At 35.3% G+C, this 22146-nt stretch overlaps 1 protein-coding gene across 1 annotated transcript; it reads left to right on the top strand.

The window, feature by feature from the left end:
- The first annotated feature begins 304 nt into the window (after positions 1 to 304).
- On the top strand, positions 305 to 21297 carry abcc13 (ATP-binding cassette, sub-family C (CFTR/MRP), member 13). The gene is given in 24 exon segments (XM_056450103.1): positions 305 to 309; positions 1317 to 1449; positions 1549 to 1550; positions 1701 to 1724; positions 1813 to 1996; positions 3122 to 3373; positions 3467 to 3532; positions 4927 to 5064; positions 6671 to 6817; positions 6908 to 6983; positions 7069 to 7117; positions 8765 to 8822; positions 9278 to 9497; positions 10895 to 11046; positions 12332 to 12487; positions 12571 to 12598; positions 12601 to 12769; positions 14993 to 15113; positions 15192 to 15293; positions 15564 to 15707; positions 17192 to 17350; positions 17603 to 17769; positions 20774 to 20968; positions 21048 to 21297. Coding segments are annotated over 24 exon segments (2832 nt in total). The 3' UTR covers positions 21133 to 21297.
- Positions 21298 to 22146: the final 849 nt, after the last annotated feature.

The raw sequence follows: 22146 nt of genomic DNA on the forward strand, positions 1-22146 counted from the left end.
AAGACACGCCCCCAGCAGAAAAGCGGCGATCACAATGCACATGGGCTCGCTCTGCACTCTTCACTATTGAGCCAGACGCGGTTTAATTCCACTCAGAAAACGTCTTTTAGTTTAGCAAAGATACCCAGAGGACATTTAAAACCTGAATATTGTCGCCAAGTGTAAATAACGTGATATGTGGGCTACTTGGTGTGTTTTCCTCTGTTCTATTGTTCAGGCTGTATGTATGAGACGCAGATGCAGTCTCTTATTTACACGCTTCGGGACATTATATCGTTTTTAGATGCCGCCTGTGTTATATAACATGAGGTAAGTACAACTTTTATTGTTTTTTTTTTTCCACAGTTTGTGAAAGGAATGTCTTTTATTTTTAGAATGACCACATTATTGTAATGATGAAGAATTGTGCACAATTTACAAATGATTAAATATATCAAGTAAGGTTTTTATTTCTTTAATATCAGTACCACGCATTTACTTTTTATTTTTGCATCTTATGTTAAAACTATTGATTCTTTATTGATTTGGGTTAATGAATGCAAATAATTTGTGTTTTTTATGCTCTGTCAAACGGAAGTCATCTGAGCATCATTTGGTGGTGGAATATAAATTTGAATTAGAGGTATTATATCAGGTCTGTAGAAAGGTGGTTATTTTTTTCTCAAAATGTGGACATTTTTGCCACATTTAGGCCACTTTTTAATTATGAGAATTAAATACTGCGTTTTAGTGACATTTTAAGCACTATTTAGCTGAAATAGATTGTTGGATGGTCATCATAACCAAAAAAGTTCATTTAAAAATTCATGGATAACCACCATAGCCAAAATAATCTTCAAATTAATTTTAATATCAGTCGCTTTTGGTGCTTCACACCTTTTTATTGATCATTTTTTGTTTAAAGAATAAAGTCCAAAATTTAGAATAAAAGTTACTTATTTTTAAACACATTTAAAACAATACAGTAGCGAAAGACTACTTCACTTAGGTCAGATTGTATGTTTTCTTGCACAGCTGGATGTTGGACTCATGAAAAATAATTATGTGCACTGGCAAAAACTGATTAGCTGAAGTCACACCGAACTGACAGCCAACAGAGGATTCCACTTGGTCCTAAAACCCTTTTTGATCACTTATTTTTACTATTTATGATGGTATAGCAGTCAAAATAGGACAAATGAGCTCAAATTCTGGATTTTGTCAGTTGTCAGTGAGGGGTGGGTCTTTCGAACCACCCGAACCTGTCCCCTGGCTACGGGCCTGTATAAACATTACTGTTCCCAAATCAGCAACCTTTAACAGTTTTCTGTTTTCAGGGTGGTTGTAATGGCCCACAAGGGACCGCTGCAGTTGTCTGAACTTTTTAAGCTGTATAATGAGGACACGGTCCACACCCTTTGCTCTGTGTTTGATCATGAGTGGGAAAAACAACAGAATAATCACAATGAGGTAACTTTAATGAAAACAGCACAAGCCAGAGAAATTGTGTTTCCTTACAATGCATGCTTTGAGATCTACTGTAATGCTTTCAATATGTTATTTTTGCAGAGGTCGGACCTAGAAGATAATTCTGGAAGAACATCACTACTAGTAACCAGTAAAACAAATACTGGTTATTCTCTCATTTACACATTATGGAAGACCTTTCATCTATCTTTAGTCAAAATTCTCCTTCTGAGATTGTCATCTGATCTTTTCAGTATTTTAGTTCCTATTACTATCAGGTATAACCACAAATCTTTCCCAAACTAAAATGCAAGCATATATAAATGAAACATCTAATGTGTTTGTGTACTTATCTCTTACCCTCAGATGGGTTATCCTGTTTTCTGAGAGGCAGGCTGTGTTTGACTGGACGGGATACACGTACGCTCTGGTGGTGTTTGGGGCACTTTGCTGCTGTGTTTTTTCTCAGCATCACTTTGAGAAACGTAGCAGGATAATTACGGCCAATGCACAAGCAATCCTGTCTGGCACCCTCTACAGGAAGATAAAGGTTGCAATCCTTATTCACAGAGTTCAGGAGCACTTTTTGTAGTCCTTTTGAGTATCAGTAGTAGACTGTCTGCTTAATATCTGTTGATACTGCTCCTACAACAGACATTTAACTGACTATAAGATCAACCCCAAATCTAACAGTCTACTTATAATCTGATGAGAATGAGTTGGCCGGTAGATGCAATATAACTTAAATTTAACAACCTGACCATCAAAATAAAGTTTGACCCACAATTCTTAATAGCTGGTATGTTTTGCAGAAAAGAAGAACAAGGTTGCATTTCACAACTCCAGTTCCATTCTCCTGAAGTCAGTTGAATGAATTGCTGAAATATGGTCTGCTGTTAATATAAGCTTATAAATTTGTTTGATTTTGCTTTAAGTATGTTAATTTGTAATTTACATTACATAATGTAGGATGTAAATACACAAAGTTTAAGAATTTTAAAGTTTTATTCCATTTCATGAACTGCACTCACTGGCCACTGTATTAGGTGCACCAGTCCATCTGCTCATAAGTCAAATTTCTAAGGCTGTCAATCACTTGACAGCAATTCATTGCATTAAGGAATTTAAATGTGGAATGGGAGATTCTCATTGGTCAAATCTGCAGAAATTCAAATTTTGTTTGTCACATACAGAGTCATACACAGTATAATCTGCAGTGAAATGCTTACACAACCACTTAATAGTAATAGTTGAAATAATAGAAATAGTAACAACAATAATAAAATAAAATAATATAACAATAGAATCTATGAAGAAATGAATAGTTATAGAAAATAAAGCCAATATAAAATGTTTAAAGATTTTCCATGTTTAAAGATTTAATATTTAAATCTGTAAAAAGGCTGTAGCATTTTGTTAAATCTTTGCCATGTTGCCAAATCGGCCAATTTTCACACAGTTCTCTAGCCAAGAAGGGGGTCCAAAATGGTACCAACAAGGTGTACCTAATAAAGTGGCCAGTAAATGTGTGTCTTTTCTGCAGCTCTCCATATTAAAAAAAGACAAACTTGTCATGTTACATTGAAATTGTTGTAAATTTCCTCGTATTTATGTTTTTTCTTCTTTCCTCTATGGTTCACGCTCCCCTCATTTCCCCTTCTCCTTTACATTTAAGACATTGTCTCTTTCCCATAGTTCTCGATGGCAGTCCAACACCTCTCACAGAGAGGATGTATTAGGTGAGGCTGAACGTGTAGCAGAGCTGGTGGTCACTTTGGCCTGTATTTGGTCTTCCCCACTGCGAGTCGCTCTCTATCTGGGCCTACTTTGGGCTGAACTGGGTCCTAGTGTGTCGGTGGGGGTGACATTGCTACTAGTCCTCATCCCTGTCAACTCCGCAGTGGAGCGAAAAGCCAAACAGCTTCGGGTAAGTAAGGGCAAATGCATGCATAAAATAATGTTATGTAATAATCTCTACATTTCTCTCTTCTGTGTTTTAATTTTGTTTGTTTTTCCTCAGAGAACTCATCAGATCATCAGAGAAAAGAGTGAACAGCTCGTCAAGGAAATGTTGCATAAATATCAGGTTATTTTAATTCCTAATCCTTACACTTGATCCTGTCATTTATAGTTCTTCCATGGTTGAATTTGTTTCAATCCCAATCAAGGGTGATTCTAGGATTTCAGTCTTAGGGTGGCTCAGTCATGTATCTGAGTGTTAACTGATTTAGATCTGAGGAATATTTCTAGCACGGAAAGGTTGAGTTCAGGTCTTGCTTAAACGGACAAAATCAACTATTTTTGTAGTACTGCAGTTAAGTTTGATTGCAGATATGTCAATGATGAGGTTTATATTTATTTCTTCTGTAGCTGTGACAGTTTAAAGTTACATTTTGTGCATCCAAATACACTGTTATTTATTATGCATTTTATTTCAAATTAGAATAATTTAAATAGATAGTAGGTGGCGCAGTAGGTAGTGCTGTTGCCTCACAGCAAGAAGGTCGCTGGTTCGAACCTTGGCTGGGTCAGTTGGCATTTCTGTGTGGAGTTTGCATGTTCGAGTGGGTTTCATCCGGGTCCGTTTCCCCCACAAGTCCAAAGACATGTGGTGCAGGTGAATTGGGTAGGCTAAATTTTCTATAGTCTATGTGTGTGAATGGATATTTCCCAGTGATGGATTGCGGCTGGAAGGGCATGCGCTGCGTAAAAACGTGCTGGATAAGTTGGCGGTTCATTCCATTGTGCCAACCACAGATTAATAAAGAGACTAAGCCGACAAGAAGATGAATGAATGAATAAATAGATAGTTCACGCCAAAATGAAAAGTGACTCACACTCGAGTGGTTCCAGACCTTTGAGTTTCTTTTGTGCGCTGAACCCAAAAGAAGATACTTTTTAAGTTGGAAACCAGAAACCATTGACTTCCATAGTAGGAAAAAATACATTCGTCTTTTGTATTCAAAAGAAGGAGAAAGCTCAAACAGGTTTGTGACAAGTAAAGGGGGAGTAAATGAGGACAGACTTCTCATTTTTTGGGTGAGCTATCTTTTTATGATCTTAAATGACATATCACATAATATTATAGAAGATAAAAAAATCCAGTTAAATTCTTTCTGTATTTTCTATAAGCAAAGTATGACTTGAGCAAGATTAGCATTAGAAGCATTAGAAGAAAAGGTATCTAGCACTATTACTTCCATATTTCACTAGTTATGTAAGTGCTTGGTTTAACGTCTGAATAAAAAAGAAGCAAAGATGGATCTTTTCTATAATTTGACATGCATCTGAAAGAAATAATGAATTGGATTGGTTCATGAGGGCAAATCTGAATTTAAACTTGGGTTGTGATAAAGAATTTCAAGTTAAAAAAAGAAATCTATATACAGATGATCCTATGACTAGATCAATATCATATCTTTAGAATATAGATAGGGAGAGATTTCTTTACATGCTGACTTGAAATTTGTCTTTGACTAGGCGCTGAAGCTTCTCACATGGGAGTCCTGGTTCTTTCAGAGAGTTACAGAGTCAAGGGCTCGGGAGCTGGAGATACTGAGAATTCAGGGATTTCTGACCGCTTTCTCTATGCTCGACTCTATCTGTATGCCTTTCTTGGTGAGTGCTTGATTTTTGGATAAACCTCCTCCTGAGAAGAAAAGACTTGTCCACCAAGATGGGCTGACTGTTTTTTTTTTTGTTAGATCTTGTTTACACATGTCATTAAGACATGTTTTCATCAATTCGGTCACAAGTGCACAATTCGAAATGCATGTGTAAATGCCCACCAGGCAATTTTGGGATTAAAAGATGTCTATTAGATGTCCAAGCATAGACGTCTTGGCTAAAACAAGACTAAATTTGAGCTGTCGGTGAAATCTAATAGACATCTAACAATAGTCCAAAAATATATATTGGTCATTAAATGGACAGATAGGACCTTACATGTGTAATCATTCATTTCTGTGAGATGACTAGTCTGTTTTGGACTATTGTTAGACATACACTTACCGGCCACTTTAATAGGTACACCTGTCCAACTGCTCGTTAACGCAAATTTATAATCAGCCAATCACATGGCAGCAACTCAATTCAGGCATTTAGACATGGTCAAGACGATCTGCTGCAGTTCGAATCGAGCATCAGAATGGGGAAGAAAGGTGTTTTAAGTGACTTTGAACGTGGCATGGTTGTTGAGGTTGCAAATGCCTCGTTGAGGTCAGAGGAGAATGGCCAGACTGGTTTGAGCTGCTAGAAAGGCAACAGTAACTCAAATAACCACTTGTTACAACTGAGAGAACAGCATCTCTGAACACACAACACATCAATCCGTAAGATGGACGTGCTACAGCAGCCGAAGACCACACCGGTTGCCACTCCTATCAGCTAAGAACAGAAAACTGAGGCTACAATTCGCACAGGCTCACCAAAATTGGACAATAGAAGATTGGAAAAATGTTACCTTGTCTGATGAGTCTCGATTTCTGCTGCATCATTCGGATGGCAAAGAATTTGGCATCAACAACAGCATGGATACAAACTGTTCTGGCTGGTGGTGGTGTAATGGTGTGGGGAATTTTTTTTGGCACACATGTGAGAAAATGAGAGAAAGCACACCAAAAGCTAGGCATTATCACTTTGTTGCGTTGTATCATAACACATGAATTACAATTGAAAAGATTTGTGCCATCTAAACCCTTTTCACATTTTTATTCGAAATAAAAAACCTGGGCTTGTTTATTCAATAATGCTCGTGAAAATGTTCTTGCTAAACTGAAGTAGAGCATGACGAAATCAGTGCAAAACACCTTCATTAAAATGTGTGTTAACATCAGCTGGAAGTGGCAAAGCATCTCGGTGACTGCTTGTGAGCAGATTACTGAAAACACAAACCTTGTTGGCCTGTGTTTTTATATTCCATATCCTACTTAAAAATCAGTTTTCACTTACTGTTGCGAAACTACCCTCACTGTGACTTTGACTTTAAATTACCTTTCCTCTATTCTCCAGATGCACAGGGGCTTACTAAGTAAACAAATCCACAGAGCTCTGAGATTAAAACTCAAATCAAAGTCTAGATTACAACTTGAGGTCAGAAAATTGAGATCTCCATCATGCCACTCTTTCATAAGAAGGGGAATGTTCTCTGACACAGTCCAATGTTTTGTAATGGTCCGATAAGCACATTTTCTCCTTTGACCCATATTTCCTATGCTCTACCCAGGTTATTTTCTCAAGTCTTGGTGCGTTTGTTCTGGTGGATGATGGGAATGTTCTGACATCGTCTCAGATCTTTACATCCGTCTGTTTCTTCAGATTGCTCCGTCCACCTCTGCTGGAGCTCCTTGGGCTCTTTTCTGTCCTCAAGCAGGTAGTTTGTATGGGGTAATGCAATTCTAAAGAATGTTAGATTTAATATTTCTGTGCTATTGATTAATTGGTCTTAACCTGACTTGCACAGGCACAGCAGTCTCTTTGTTATCTGGAGAAAATCTTTCTCACAGAGGACGTGGGGACCTCTCAGTTTCTTACAAAAGGTAAAATCACAATATATTTAAAGATGCACCAAGAAAGTAGTTTTATTTATTTGGTTGAGTGAATATGTTTGTCATTGTAAATTAGGGGCTACAGAAGAGTCCCCAGCTGACAGCACTCAGCAGCCGTGTGACATGTAAGTTGGTAATTAAAAAGAAATATTTTATATTGTACAATTAATTTATTGAATGCCTTTGTTTAAATGGTTGGGGTCTGTATTTATACACACACACATACAGTAGTCAACACTTGAAGTTCAAAACCTTTCACCAAAGTTGTCTTAACTATTAAACAACACCATTCTCCCATATAATATAATAATAATAATAATATTATTATTAATATTATTATTATTATAGATTTATTATATTTTTATTTATTGTTATTATTCTTTTATTTATTTATTTGTTGTTTTTATTATGGATTTATTATCATCAGTTTATTTTTCTGGTTTATTATTATCATTATCATTATTATTATTAATATTTTATTTTTCCTTTTTTTTCATTTTTATATATCTTAAAATATAATTTATACTTATGGTAATGCAAAATTTTCCATCAGTACTCTAATGTGTTCAATGTCACATGATCTTTCAGAAATCATTCTGATAAGCTGATTTAATGTGCGAAAGCATTGAATATTACTATAAGTATTAATCTACAATGCTGTTATGCAACCTAATATATACAGTGCTCAGCATATATGAATACACCCTCACAAATTATAAAAAAATATTATATTTGTGCATTTACATTAGTTTAGTCAGTACCGAAGCCAAATCTGGAGCTAATCTAACAAAATAACTTACAATAATGGTTCAAAAATTAGTAACCCAATTTATATGTTAGGGAAAAAATACCAAATAAAATTTTCAAAAACAGCAAAAATCAAGACAAACAAAAAAAAATATCAAATTTAATTGAAATTGTGTAGTTTGTAATTTTGCAATATTTAGCTTGAATTGAATTGTAATATCTTTCCATTTTTCAAAGATGTTCTGTGATTTAAAATATTATTTTATTAAATAAATCTGTTTAATATATCTGTTTTGTTCAAATGCACCAATATATATTACCCATATTCACTGAGAAATGGCTAAAAATATTCTTTTTCAAAATGGGTTGTACTCATATATGCTGAGCATTGTATATTTACATTAAATCAGAATATTATTTTAGGATTTTTGTGGATTTTTTCATATCGCATCTTAATGTTGAATTAAATCTAAAAGATTGTATATACATAAAGACTATAATAAGTTTAGAGAATCTTAAAATATCATTATCATGATGACCTGTGAGCCGGCATCCTAAATCTCAAGCATTATAGAAGTACAAATGCCTGTGCTTGTGCTGTATTATCCTTTGCCTTTTGATTAGGCAGAGTCCAGAACATTTGACCTGACCCACGGGTCTCCACTGTCCAGCATTAATATATTAAAATTGCTTTAATCCAAGACGAACATCGGTGCATTTAAGAGCATTAGCAGTGCTTCTGATTTTAATATCTTTCTGATCCCCCTGAGAGAATTTATCATGCTTTTCCTGCTCTCTCTGGCCCCTGCACTAGTTGTAGGGGTTAGGGCAGGTTAAGAAAGGATGATATTCACAGAATCACAGGCAGGGCTTGATGGTAACAGGAAAATGACTGAACAGGGCTTCTGACTTTCCTTTTTATCCCATGTTTCTCTTGGTATCAACAACATCTTGTTTTTGTTGAGCTGATATGTACTGTATACTTGCAGTCTGCTAAATCTTTTTGGTGTTTAAAATTTTTACAGGTGTCAGGAAAAGCAGATCGATTCTGATGAGGAAAGAGATCACTGTCATTTCAGAAATGTATGTTTGTGTATGTGTGTGTGTGTGTTTGTGTATATGCTTGTTTAAATTAAAACGTTTTATATATACTTTTCATATAATTTAATTTTAAATTAATTATTATTTGTTGAATTTTACTTAAGACTTTTTGGATAAAATCCTATGCTGAATAAATAAATGATTAATATATTAATTCAAAATGAAAATTGCCATCAGATTGAAGAATGATGACTTTCAGTGAATAATGAACGTCAATTTTAGTGAATACTTAAAATATTGATTATTTATTTTCGAGGGAACAACCCCCTTAACCTTTTTTCTGTTTAAGTAATCAATTAGTTATTTAGAGCACAGTGTCCAAACTGCTCTTTTACATAATAAAAGCAAAGTTTTAAGTGAAAAACATGGTAAAACGATACAATTTATTTGTAAGTGAACAAATCCTCTACTTAAAGCAGTTCTTTGTGTTGTTTCAGGAGTACAGTGAAGCTCGCAGGCTATATTTGGGGGCTTTCGGCTGGCACTGGGTTTCAGTGTCCTCGCTGGTCTACCTGTCAGTGTGTGCTGTTAGTTTAGCACAGGATGGTGTCCTGTGCATGTGGACGGGTGAAGCCAAAGAAGTTCAAGGCCTGGAGGGCTGGAAAGAGCTCAGAAACTCTCGTCTGTCTGCATACGCGCTGCTTGGACTCCTGCAAGGTCATTGTCAACCTGTAGTTTCACAGAAGAGACTGAGTATATATAAACTGATTTTTAACACTGTATTTTTCATTTTGAAAAAGAAAACAACAACTAAAAACAAAAGAAAAAACAAACAGAAAGGATATATACATCACACTTTATAAAAAAAGATTATATAATTTAAAAATTTCAGTTGTGTTTAAAGACTTTTTTGTAAAAGAGTTAGAAGTAGTATCAAAGTAATACTGCATTTCAGTAAGCAAATAATAAAAAAAGGTTTTTGGTTTGAAAATTTACATTTATGTATATAAAATTTTGTTAATAAGATAAGAAGATAAAGAAAATATTTTTTCTCTCTATGTAAAGCTTCTGTTTTATAATTAACAAAACCAAACAAAACATTTTCCCATAGTAAGGAAAAGTCTTTATCAACATTCTCAATTACAAAAAGAGAAAAATCTTTCCAAAGCAACTTAGAGTAACTGCAATGCTAAAATAAGTGAACTAGGGACTCTGGGTGTTGCTTACAAAATGAACAATTAGTATCAATATCTTTTTCATATCTTACTAAGAGAGTATTCACTGGGTATGTAAGATGAATAATTCTAAATGAAACTTCTTTTATCTCATTTGGAATTAAGTAGCTATTTGGGATGAGCCATATTTTTCTCCAGTCAATATCAAAAACAAAAGAATTCCAGTAAAAAGTAGCATTTGGAACTGATACAATTCCATTAAGAAATAAAGATCGTATTGATTGTTTGAAGAAGTAGCAGAAAAACAACCTTGTCTTACCACTGTTGTAGAAGGGTCTAAGCGGGGCAAACAGAAGGATAGGGGATGCCTTGGAATAACCTAATAACTCCAGATGGTATGCCATCAAATACAACAGCAAATTCTTTAGGGGGAAGTTTTAGAACTTTCTCATTAGAATGAGACACTCTGTTATGTATTAATGTGTCTAAACTTAACCTTTACAGAAGATCAACGCCCACTTCTACATCACTGCCTGTTTAACCAGGCCTAAAACTAGTGTCATATATGAAAACAGGCTTGTTTTTTTGACATGCCATGTTAACAACTGGTGGACTAATGAGATTGGGGCTCTTGTTCATGTGCCTTGTGCTGCTGAAGTTACAGTAAAACACCACTTAGTGTTTTAATGGTCTAGCCAAGCACACAGGATTGATGGTGAATTTAATTTTACTTGATTTTTCTTTTATGGCTTGTAACTTTATCCAGCAAACCTTTGACCAGATGTTTGTGTGCTGTAGCATTGCACATCCTTGTATTTATATTGCTGATTGCTATCATTTTTCTTCTATCCAGAACAAGTAGTATTTAGAACACAGCAATAACACCATTGTTAAGTGAAAAGCACTAGTGTTTTTTTTTTTGGTTTATGTTTTTTGCAGCCTTCCTAGTGTGCTGTGGCGCCTACTGTCTGACTTGTGGTTCTCTCAGAGCGTCCCGTACCCTACACACTGAATTGCTGTCGAATGTTCTTCACCTGCCTGTGCATTCACAGAAAATTAACACCAGAAAACTGCTGCAAGCTTTCACTCAGGTGAGTTTTGTCCTCTAGAGGGCAGTGTGGAGCCGAGATCACAGCATGCCAACTGAAGAGATTAAAGGGATAGTTCATCCAGAAATTAACATTTTGCCATCATTTACTCATCTTCACTTGTTCCAGACTTGTTTGAGTTTCTATCTTCTATGTTGGAATGCTGGAAAAAGCAGCCATTGACATCCATAGTGTTCGAACATTTTGGAACCACATGAATGTCAGTAAGTGGTGAGGAAATTTCAATGAAGAAGCAGGTCAGGGGTGATGTTCACTTGAGAAAGTATTTACTATACACTACCTGACACTAATCTTGTTGTTGATCCTAGTTGTATGAGCAACAAACAATAACTTGACTTGGAGTTGATAAAAGTGTCAGAAGGTAGATTTTTCCAATGAGGCATCTGTTGAACTGCATCCCAATCATCACAAATACTGCAGAAGACCTATTGGAACCCGCATGAACCCAAGATTCTAAAAGAAATCTGTCAAGTTTGGTGAAGGAAAAATCATGGTTTGAGGTTACATTCAGTATGGGGTGTGCAAGAGATCTGCAGAGTTGATGGCAACATCAACAACCTGAGGTACAGTATCAAGACATTTGTGCTGCCATTAGGGCAAATTCTTCAGCAAGATAGCGCTCCTTCTCATACTTCAGCCTCCACATCACAGTTCCTGAAAGCAAAGAAGGCCAAGGTGCACCAGGATTGGCCAGCTCAGTCACCAAATAGGAACATTATTGAGCATGTCTGGGGTAAGATGGAGGAGGCATTGAAGTTGAATCCAAATAATCTTGATGAACTCTGGGAGTCCTGCAAGAACGCTTTCTTTGCCATTCCAGATGACTTTATTAATAACTTATTTGAATCATTGCAGAGATGTATGGATGCAGTCCTCCAAGCTCATGGGAATCAAACACAATATCAATTCTTTTTCCACTGCACCATGACTTTATATTCTATAATGTACATTACTCCTGTTAAATGACAAGACTTTTGTCTAAGCAATGTCAGACCTTACTGTCCTAATTAAATTATTCAAAATCAAGGCATGATCATATTTTACTTTGGTGAAATAAGCACAATCTAGAGGTCTTTGCCTTTGATATTAGCCACTTCTGATAGTTACTATTTATTGTTTCTAAAACTTGAATAGGCAACAATACTTTTGTCAGGTTGTGTAGTAATATATAAACGATGCAAGGAAATATTATGGGAAAACAAAAGAGATATCTTGTTTAGGCCCACTTTAACAAAGACAAGTAAGTCTCTGTGTGTTGTTTGGTCAGGATATGCAGGTGATTGATGAAGAGCTGCCCAAACATTTGCACAGCATCTTAAAGAGTCTTCTGGACATTTTGAGTACCATCACTTTGATCAGCTTCATCATTCCAGTTTTCAGCTTAGCTGTGTGTCCGCTGATAATCCTCTTCCTTCGTATTCAGGTGAAATTTCATCTTTTGCTTGTAGATAAGCACTTCACCATTTGTCATATCATTATATTGATATTTAGTTTTTGTTCTTTCAGTCTCATATCTCTTCAGCCCACATACGAATCAGAACATGGAGGGAAACTCTGCTGTTTCACTTACTTCACTGAAAAGTGTGACACAGTGTGCTGAAGCTTCACTTTCTGGGCCAGAACACAGGGTGGTGTGTCTGACGCACTGCCTTCAAGCCTTCAATCAAAGCCTGCTGCTCAAGTACAACAAAATCAACACAGAAAGGTTAAAAAAGGTTTTTAAAGCACATTTTGTTTATGCTAACAGTCTATGGACAAATTTTTAAGCACTTAAACTGTAATTAAGCACTTAAAGGGCTGAAAATTTACTTACCCTTAAGGGGTTTTAAACCTTTGAGTTTCTTTATTCTGTTAAACACTAAAGAAGATATTTTAGAAGCAACCTGGAAACCAGTAACCATTGCCATTCATAGTAGGAAAAAACAAATACTATAGAAGTTAATGGTTAGCAGTTTTCAGCATTCTTCAAAATATCTTCTTTTGTGTTCAGTTTGTGACAAATGAAACAGGAATATATGAGAGAATTTTTAGTTTTTTGATTAAACTACCCTTTTAATTGACTTATTGTACAACATATTGCCTTAAACTTGCTTTTATTGCTGTTATTAATATTATAATTATATTTACTTATTTTTTGTACTGATTCTAAAATATTAGTCTTATTATATGTTTATATTATTGTTAATAGCAGTAGTCATAAAAATCTCTACATTAATTTACTGATAAGAAATATTTATATTTATTCATATGTTGATGTGAGTATTTCATATAGTCAATATATAAATATAGATTTGGAGTATCTTTTAATCTTAAATTTTATTTTACCAGCTAAAATTGTTTAGGTACACTAGAGGGCGCCATTTAGTTGTTACTTTGCATCTGTTACTTATTATTGCTTAGCAATCATAATTCTAAGTGTCTTGCAGTGGTGTAAAGTAACAAATTACAAATACTCAGATTACTGTAAGTGAGTAATTTGCTGTATCGGTACTTTTACTCCACTACTTTCCTTCAACCTGCAGTCACTACTTAGAAAAATCAGTCCTGTGATTCCTGTCCAATCAAATCGCACATAGAAGGTCAGTCGCATCATGATGAACTACCTCAAGATATGGGTGATTTTATAATTTTAGCAAACTGTTTGGAAGCATTAAAAGTGTCCAAGAAGATGTTCAAAATCTTTACATTTGTTGACCCAGAGACTGTTTAGATGCATGTCACTGATGAGAAGATGACGGATGTTTACTGTATGATGACCGAAATGGCCATAAACACCCAGAAGGCACAAGACATCAACATGACATCAGGTTGAAGTTGTACGCTAGTGTTATGGGGAAGTTGCATTTTGTTTGATAATGGAAATTGGGTTAACGTCAGAACCCAACGTCAGGCTGACGTCAATGTCCAACGTCTAACCTAAAATCAACCAAATATCAACGTCTAATGATGTTACATCTTGATATTGTGTGGACATTACCACTATGACGTCTATCAGATGTTGGATTTTGGTTGCCATATCTGACGAATTAATGTCAGTACTTGACATCAATATGACGTTGGTTTAAGTTGTTGGCTTGACGTTGGATTTTGATCGCTTTCCAACACGTTACCACTATGACGTCTATCAGATGTTGGATTTTGGTTGCCATATCTGACGAGTTAATGTCAGTATTTGACATCAATATGACGTCGGTTTAAGTTGTTGGCTTGACGTTGGATTTTGATCGCTTTCCAACACGTTACCACTATGACGTTTATCAGATGTTGGATTTTGGTTGCCATATCTGACGAATTAATGTCAGTATTTGACATCAATATGACGTCGGTTTAAGTTGTTGGCTTGACGTTGGATTTTGATCGCTTTCCAACACAACCTAAAATCAATCAAATATCAAGGTCATTTGACGTCATTATTGGACATCAAAATAACGTTGTCCTTAGACGCTGGTTAGACATTGAATTTTGGTCACCTGACATCACAACCTAAATTTAACTTAAAATTAATGACTTATGACCTTGTGTGCTTGCTGGGCAATAACTAAATGCACTACAGAATATTACGTTTACACACATCCACAAATGACATGTAAACGCATGTGTACGTTTTTTTACAGCGTAATACTCACTACTTTTGAGTACTTTTGAAAAGGCTACTTTTTACTCATACTTTGAGTAATATTTACAACAGATACTTTTACTCTACTTGCACTACATTTTTAGACAAGTAATGGCACTTTCACTGAAGTATGATTTTTCACGATGAATCTTTCCACGATTGGTGTCGTGCATATTTTCAAATATAATTTTTATGTTTTTGTTGTAAAAATAGTTTGAAATTTAAATCCAAACTGTAAAAAACGAAACGTATTTGACTCAAATATACCGCAACATTGATTAATATGACCAAAAGCAGCATTTGTGTGTGCAGTTGTGCCGTGTTGTGGTTCGATGGTGTTGCCGGCATTGTTCTCCTCCTGGTCAGTCTGATTCTCCTCCAGACTCAGCCTGAATTTGGGCTCGTGGCTCTGACTTTAATCTGTTCCTTCAATGTAAGTTCCTAAGTACTGATAACAACCCTGAGATTTATTTCATTAATTTCTAATGACTGTGAAAACATGTTATTACAGATTAAAGAAGCTCTTCACTGTTGCCCTGAGGCTGCATCTGTTATCACCACTGACATGCTGAGTCTGCAAAACCTCTGTGATTCTGCCAAAGCTGAGAAGGAGGTACTGCTATCATAACACTGTTTAACAGCTGTTTACTTATTGTGTATACAAGACCCTAAATGTAACCCTGCATGGCCAGATTAGCTGTGTAATTAATTACACTGAAGTGTCACCTCCGAGTGTCATGGACTCCATTATTTGCACTTTTCAATTCAATTCAAGTTCATTTGAATAGCGCTTTTTCACCATAATTATCATTTCAAATCAGCTTTTCAAAAGGTGCACATTATTGCATTGCAATCCTAATCAGATAACCTTTGTTTACTTCAGGCAGAATGGACAGTCAGCTACAGACCACCATACGACTGGCCTCAATATGGAGAGGTGAAATTCAGGAACTACGAGTCTGAAGCCTCCTCTGACTGCACACCAGCTCTTAGAGGAGTTCACCTCACCATTTTAAAAGGGGAAAAGGTATTATTTATTTAAAGGCAGAGATGTGCATACTGAAAATAAATCACACTTTTTTATTAGTATTTATGTGTGAATTTGAAGGCTGATGTTTACTTATTGTTAAGAAATATCTGATAACAAATATTGTAAATGATTTGTAGCAGTGTTAGTATAAATAAGGGTTATTTAACCTTCTGAACTTTGCTTACTTGGTACAGGGTCCGTGACTTCATTTATTTTCGCATTCTTTAAATTTTAAAAGTCTGTACTGGCTCAATACCCCATAAGTGCTTCCATTCTCTCATCAGTTGGAATAGAATAACTTTTGCCTAGATTATGATAGAGATAATATATAATTTTGTAATTCTAATTGGTTATTCTTATTTATTGTGTTATCACTTGTTTAAAGCAGAGATGCCCAAAGTAGAGCTCTCGGGCCAAAGTTGGCTCATGGTAACCTTTGATTTGGCCCACCATCCCATCTGAAAAGAGAAGGAGAATGATTGGGGATGTGGTTGCGGGGTATGCCTTTGACAGAGATCGTTATTTCGATTTGTAGTCCCCCTTTGTTTTATTGCAGAGCTACAAAAAGTCAACTGAAATTAAATATTTCAATTAAATGTTGTAAATAAATCAGTGACAATGTCACTTGACAAAATCAATGCACAAGACATTGGCGAGCAAGTTAATAAATCATTAGCTAATATGATTTAAAGTAACGATTTCATGTTATTTTTAAATTTTAGTGAATAAATTAGAAAAGAACCCATGGCAAATTTAATGTTATACAATGTGATGTTTTCGGTTTGGTATATATTCGGCCCACGTCCCTCACTCAAGTTTGGTTTTTGGCCCTTTATAAGAAAATGTTTGGGCAACCCTGGTTTAAAGGCTGGTGTTTACATGCTCAATTAAATATAAATAGTTTATGTTCAATATTAATTGTTTATGTTGTCATTAACAATTTGTAACAACACTTATAATCTAAAAACTTATTAGCATGAAATGTTTATAATAAAATAATAATAAAATGTATTGTGAGGGCAGCACGGTGGCACAGTGGGTAGCGCTCTCGCCTCACAGCAAGAAGGTCGTTGGTTTGAGCCTCGGCTGGGTCAGATGGCTTTTCTGGGTGGAGTTTGCATGTTCTCCTCGTGTTTGCATGGGTTTCCTCCGGGTGCTCTGGTTTCTCCCACAAGTCCAAAGACTGGGTTGCGGCTGGAAGGGCGTTCGCTGCGTAAAACATATGCTGGATAAGTTGGCGGTTCATTCCGCTGTGGTGACCCCAGATTAATAAAGGGACTAAGCCGAAAAGAAAATGAATGAATAAAATGTATTGCTTTAAATATAGCTAATATTGCAGTAATAATAATAAAATGATTCTTTAACAGAATGTATTGACATAATATTTTTAGGATTAACTGATGATAAATATTTGAAAGTGTTTCATTCAGACACTGAACAGATATTGATTTTTCTGTGTTTGTGTTTGTGTATGCACCCAGATTGGCGTTGTTAGCAGGCAGAAGGCAGACACTGATGTCCTGATCAGCAGTCTGTTCCGGTCAGTGGAGGCCAGAAGCGGTGCTCTGCTGATTGACAACATAAACGTCTCCCGCATGGGTCTTCATGACCTCCGAGGCCGCCTGCAAATCATTTCTCAGGTTAGCAGCACAATATTAAATTTGCATAGAAGAGAATGAGATCGAACTCGCTCGCTCCATCCAGCCAAAGCCATCAAAGACTGGAGGGGAAGGAGTGTTGACAGGTACAGAACTCCTGTACAGGGTGTGGTAGAAAGAATGCTGTCCAATATTGTGAGTAAATGTACAACTAGATTGCCAAGGCTCCACCAGCGCCATGCATTGTGCGGCTATTGTGCATGCTAATGAGTTCTGGTGTCGCATGCGTTACAGGTTCCCGTGCTGTTCTCGGGGCCCCTGAGGGCCAATCTGGACCCGTTTGCTGAACACAGTGACGCTCAGGTGTGGCTGGCATTGGAGCTCTGCCATCTGAAGGAGAGCGTTCAACAAATGCCTGCGCAGCTGCTGCACCCTGTACAGAGAACAGCCCTCGCTTTCAGGTGTGTGGGAATCAAAGGCAATCTGGGACTGCCTTGGGCCTGTTCACCATGTTTATATAATATTCAAAACATTACTTCACTTCAAGGATATTGATGCTTTATTTCAGTTCTATCTTTCAGTGGAGTTTGATTAGATCAAAATAAGTTTGATCCCTTCAATAGTGAGAAATCCTTTTCTCTGATCTGCATCTTAAATAATAATATGAATAAGGAAAATAATAGCTCTTATTAATATACATTTGACCACCCCTATAATGGTTCATACCATTGTGAGAATGCATAAATCGCGCCAATCAGTCTATACAAGAAAAAATTCTTTTAACAGTCTGAAACTGGCAAACTAGAGCTCCGATTGACACTTTTCCTGTAAAATAGATATTTTTATCCATATTTCTATATTTATTTTTGTATAAAGTACAATTAGACACTTAGTTTGTATAGTTTGACCTATAATAATCTCTGACATAGCTAATCACAGGTTACTCTAGGTCAGAATACACTCAGTTTCCCTTAAACTAAAAAGTGAATAAAACCATTGATCCATTTCGGTGGAAGTGACAAACTAGCTTTACATGCATATATCATGTTTATTGTCTTATAAATGCTAGTTTTGTCACTGTTTTGGAGCACACTAGCTTATAGATATCCTAAAAACTAACAATACTGATACTAATATCTAAAAAACTTTATTTTAATTTCATAGGACCTTTAAATAACGCACATCCTCTGCCATTTTAACTTCACATAAGACAGTTTTCATGCTAACTTTGCTTTGTCTCAGAGTTCTTCTACTTTGGAAACCAAATTTAATGTTGCTGCATTTAAAAGTTTCAATTCTTTTCACTTGACGCAGTATAGAGATATGGAAGAGACGTGATGGTAGGGAAAAAACTTGGTGGTAGAAAAAAGTAATAGGAAAATATATAGTTTTAAGTTTTTGCATTTTCTCGCAAAGATGTTTGCGTTCCCTCGCAAAACTCTTGTTCCACAAACACTTCCTGTTTACTTCATACATGTCAACCCTCCCGTTTTTGCTGGGATTCTCCTGTATTTTACCATTCTATCCCAAAGCATTTAAATTAATATAACAATATCTGCGTTCACTTTTTCTTTCCATTAAAGCTGTGCGTCGATCATCACCCTTCATATGCAACCTCTGAATCAGCGAATGCATGTATAAACACTGACGGATGTGCTCCGTATGATAAACTGATCCCAGATCTGTACACGACATTTAAAGTGACACCTCTATTATCAAACAAGTGAAGAGCTGCAAATGAATCTCTGGTTTTGTTTTGTTTGATAACAGAGGTGTCCCTGTACGACTGCACAGATATTTCATGAAAGCATTGCATTACTTTAGTAACTGTTTGGGCTCATTTAAGAGAAAATGAGTTGTGTTTAAAATAAAACACACAAGACGGACATGTCAGGCCCGTAGCCAGGGGGTTATGGTGGTTCGAAAGACCCACCCCCCACTGACAAATCCAGAATTTGACTTCTATATGAGCTCATATCTCCCGTTTTTTACTGCTATGCCATCATAAATTGTGAAAATTTCAGATAGAAGAAGGCTTTAGGACAAATGTAATTTTTCATTAGAATTTTAATCAAGTGGCTAAATTCTGACTGACAGTTTAAAGAGCAATTAAATAATAAACTGTTTAAATTTAATAATAAACTGACTGACAGTTTAATGAGCGGGCCATTTTTTCATTTGCCCATAGGCTACAGTTTTTATTTTAAAACAAGTTTTACCAGATTCCTTTTTTTTTAAATGATAATAAATTTGTATCTAAATATTTTTTCCTATTTTTAAATAAAAAAATGTATGCTAATCTCATAAAAGTATTTATAAAACTGGATTAATCTACAGTTTAAATCTAAGTTTGTAAATAAACACTTTGTAGTAAAACAGTATGATGAACACTTTGACAAAATTGTAGGAAATATATTTGGTGCATTAAAAAAAGTGTGGTTATGATCACCATCCGACAAGCTGGTCCAGCAAAGATTAGTTCTTAAAATGACACTAAAATGCACATTTAAATAGAAAATAAGGCTAATAACTGAAAAAAGGTCCACTTTTTCAGAGAAAGAATCACCCCTTTCAATAGGCTGGCTACAGGCATGCATGTTTATATATTATTAAGTGTATTTATCTGTTTATAAACACACCTGAATTCCAAAGTGTCCTGCACTTTCGCTTCTCTTTAAATGGCGTGTACAGATCTGGGATCAGTTTATCATACGGTGCGCATCTGTCAGTCAGCACTTACACATGCATTTGCTGATTCAGAGGTTGCATAGCAAGGGTGATGATCGTCAAACAGCTTTGAGGAATGGAAAGTGAAGGCAGACATTTTTATATTAATTTCCTCGTGCTTTCAAGATGAAAAATATTGGAGAAATATGAGAAAATACTCAATGATAGGATGATAGCAGGAGAGAATGGAAAAATACAAGAGAATCCCAGCAAAAACAGGATGGTTGACGTGTATAAAGTGAACAGGAAGTGTTTGAGGAACAAGAGTTTTGTGAGGAAATGCAAAACATCTTTGCGAAGGAACTCAAACACTTAAATGTATTTTCCGATCACTCCTAGTTTGTTTCTCCCACCCAGTTTTTTTTCTTCCACCCATTTTTTCCCCCACCATCCCTTCCCTTCCGGGTCTCCGTTACACAGCATCATGGGCTAAACTTAACTCTAAAATTATTTCTCATTTGAGTGTAAATAATCCTGTTATAATTTGCAGTTTGTATCAACACAAACCACTGAGGCGATTTATTGTTTGTCATATGTTGCTATAAACCCTGCATCTACACTATGAAAAGCACAACACAAGAAATGATTCGTCATCCTTCTGGAATCAATCATAAGATCTGAATGGTTTATTGATTGATGACACAATATAGTTTTCTCCATGGCAACCTCAGTGTACTGGCACAACAAACAAGAGGTTGTTAATGGGGGGAATATGTGTGTGTGTTTGTGTTGTGTTAGCTTTGGTCAGAGGAGGCTGCTGTGTTTGGCCAGAGCTCTGCTGGCCAGGGTCAGAATCCTGCTTGTTGAAGAGCCTCTTCATCATGTGGATCCAGAAACCGAAGATCTGCTGCGACGAGTGATCCGTACGGAGTTTAAAGACTGCACTGTCCTGTTTCTCAGTCAAAACCCACTCAGTGTCCTGCACACAGACAGGTCAGGAACCGCACTGAGACACATCCTGTTATCATTTGTCAACTTTGAGGGATTTATGTTGTGGTCTTGTTTTCTTCAGGGTGCTGGTTTTGGACCAGGGACAAGCTGTAAAGTTTGATGTTCCTTCCACTCTCCTCCAGCAGGGGCCGCTGTTCAGCCAATAAGACGAGTCCTGCTCTTACACTACAGTTAATATGGACCAAATTTGTCAGCATATTCATTTCACATCATATATTAGGAACAGTAAAACACAGTATTTATTAATCAGATATTAGTATTTTAAGTTAATTTGAATGTTATTATTATTGATCGGTTATTGAAGGTTTAATTATAACAGATTTTGAAATATTCTAGCAAGTTGTGAGGCTTATTTTAAATGTTTACATTTATTCCAGCTAATTTTTGTTTTGTTTTTTGTTTATTTGTATTATTTTATATATATATTTGCAAGTATAATTATTTACATTTTGATAAAATATTGATTAATTTTCATTTATATTCATTTTATGTAATTATTATTAAGTTATTAGATAATGAAGGTTTAATTATAACAACCAGATTTTGAAATATTCTAGCAAACTGTGAGGGTCATTTTATATTTATTTCAGCTATTTTTCTTTTTGTTTTTTATTTATTTGTATTATTTCTATTTTGTTTTGCAAATACAATTATCTAGATTTAATAATGTATTGATTCATTTTCATTTATATTCATTTTATGTTGTTGTTATTATTATTATTATTATTATTATTTTAACAAACCGATTTTGAAATATTCTAGCAAATTGTGAGGGTCATTTTAAAAGTATTTACATTTATTTCATCTATTTTTAATTTTGTTATTTGTATTTTTATATATTTTTGCAAGTACGATTATCTAAATTTTTACGTGTTGATTCATTTTCATTTATATTATTTTTAAATATATTTATTATTCAGTTGATTAGTAATATGTATGAATTTATTACTAAAGATTTTTTTAGCATTTAATTGAAGCAAAACATTTAATAAGCATACAAACATATCCGTTTACAGAGTTAACTTGTTTTACAATACCTTCAAAATCTAAAATTCAATAGGGCTGATTCATTATTATTATTATTATTATTATTATTATTATTATTATTATTATTATTATTATTATATTTTTTACATTTCTTACCAAACATTTGATTAAAA

The sequence above is a fragment of the Danio aesculapii genome, chromosome 24 (assembly GCF_903798145.1).
Source record: "Danio aesculapii chromosome 24, fDanAes4.1, whole genome shotgun sequence".
Lineage (NCBI taxonomy): Eukaryota > Metazoa > Chordata > Actinopteri > Cypriniformes > Danionidae > Danio > Danio aesculapii.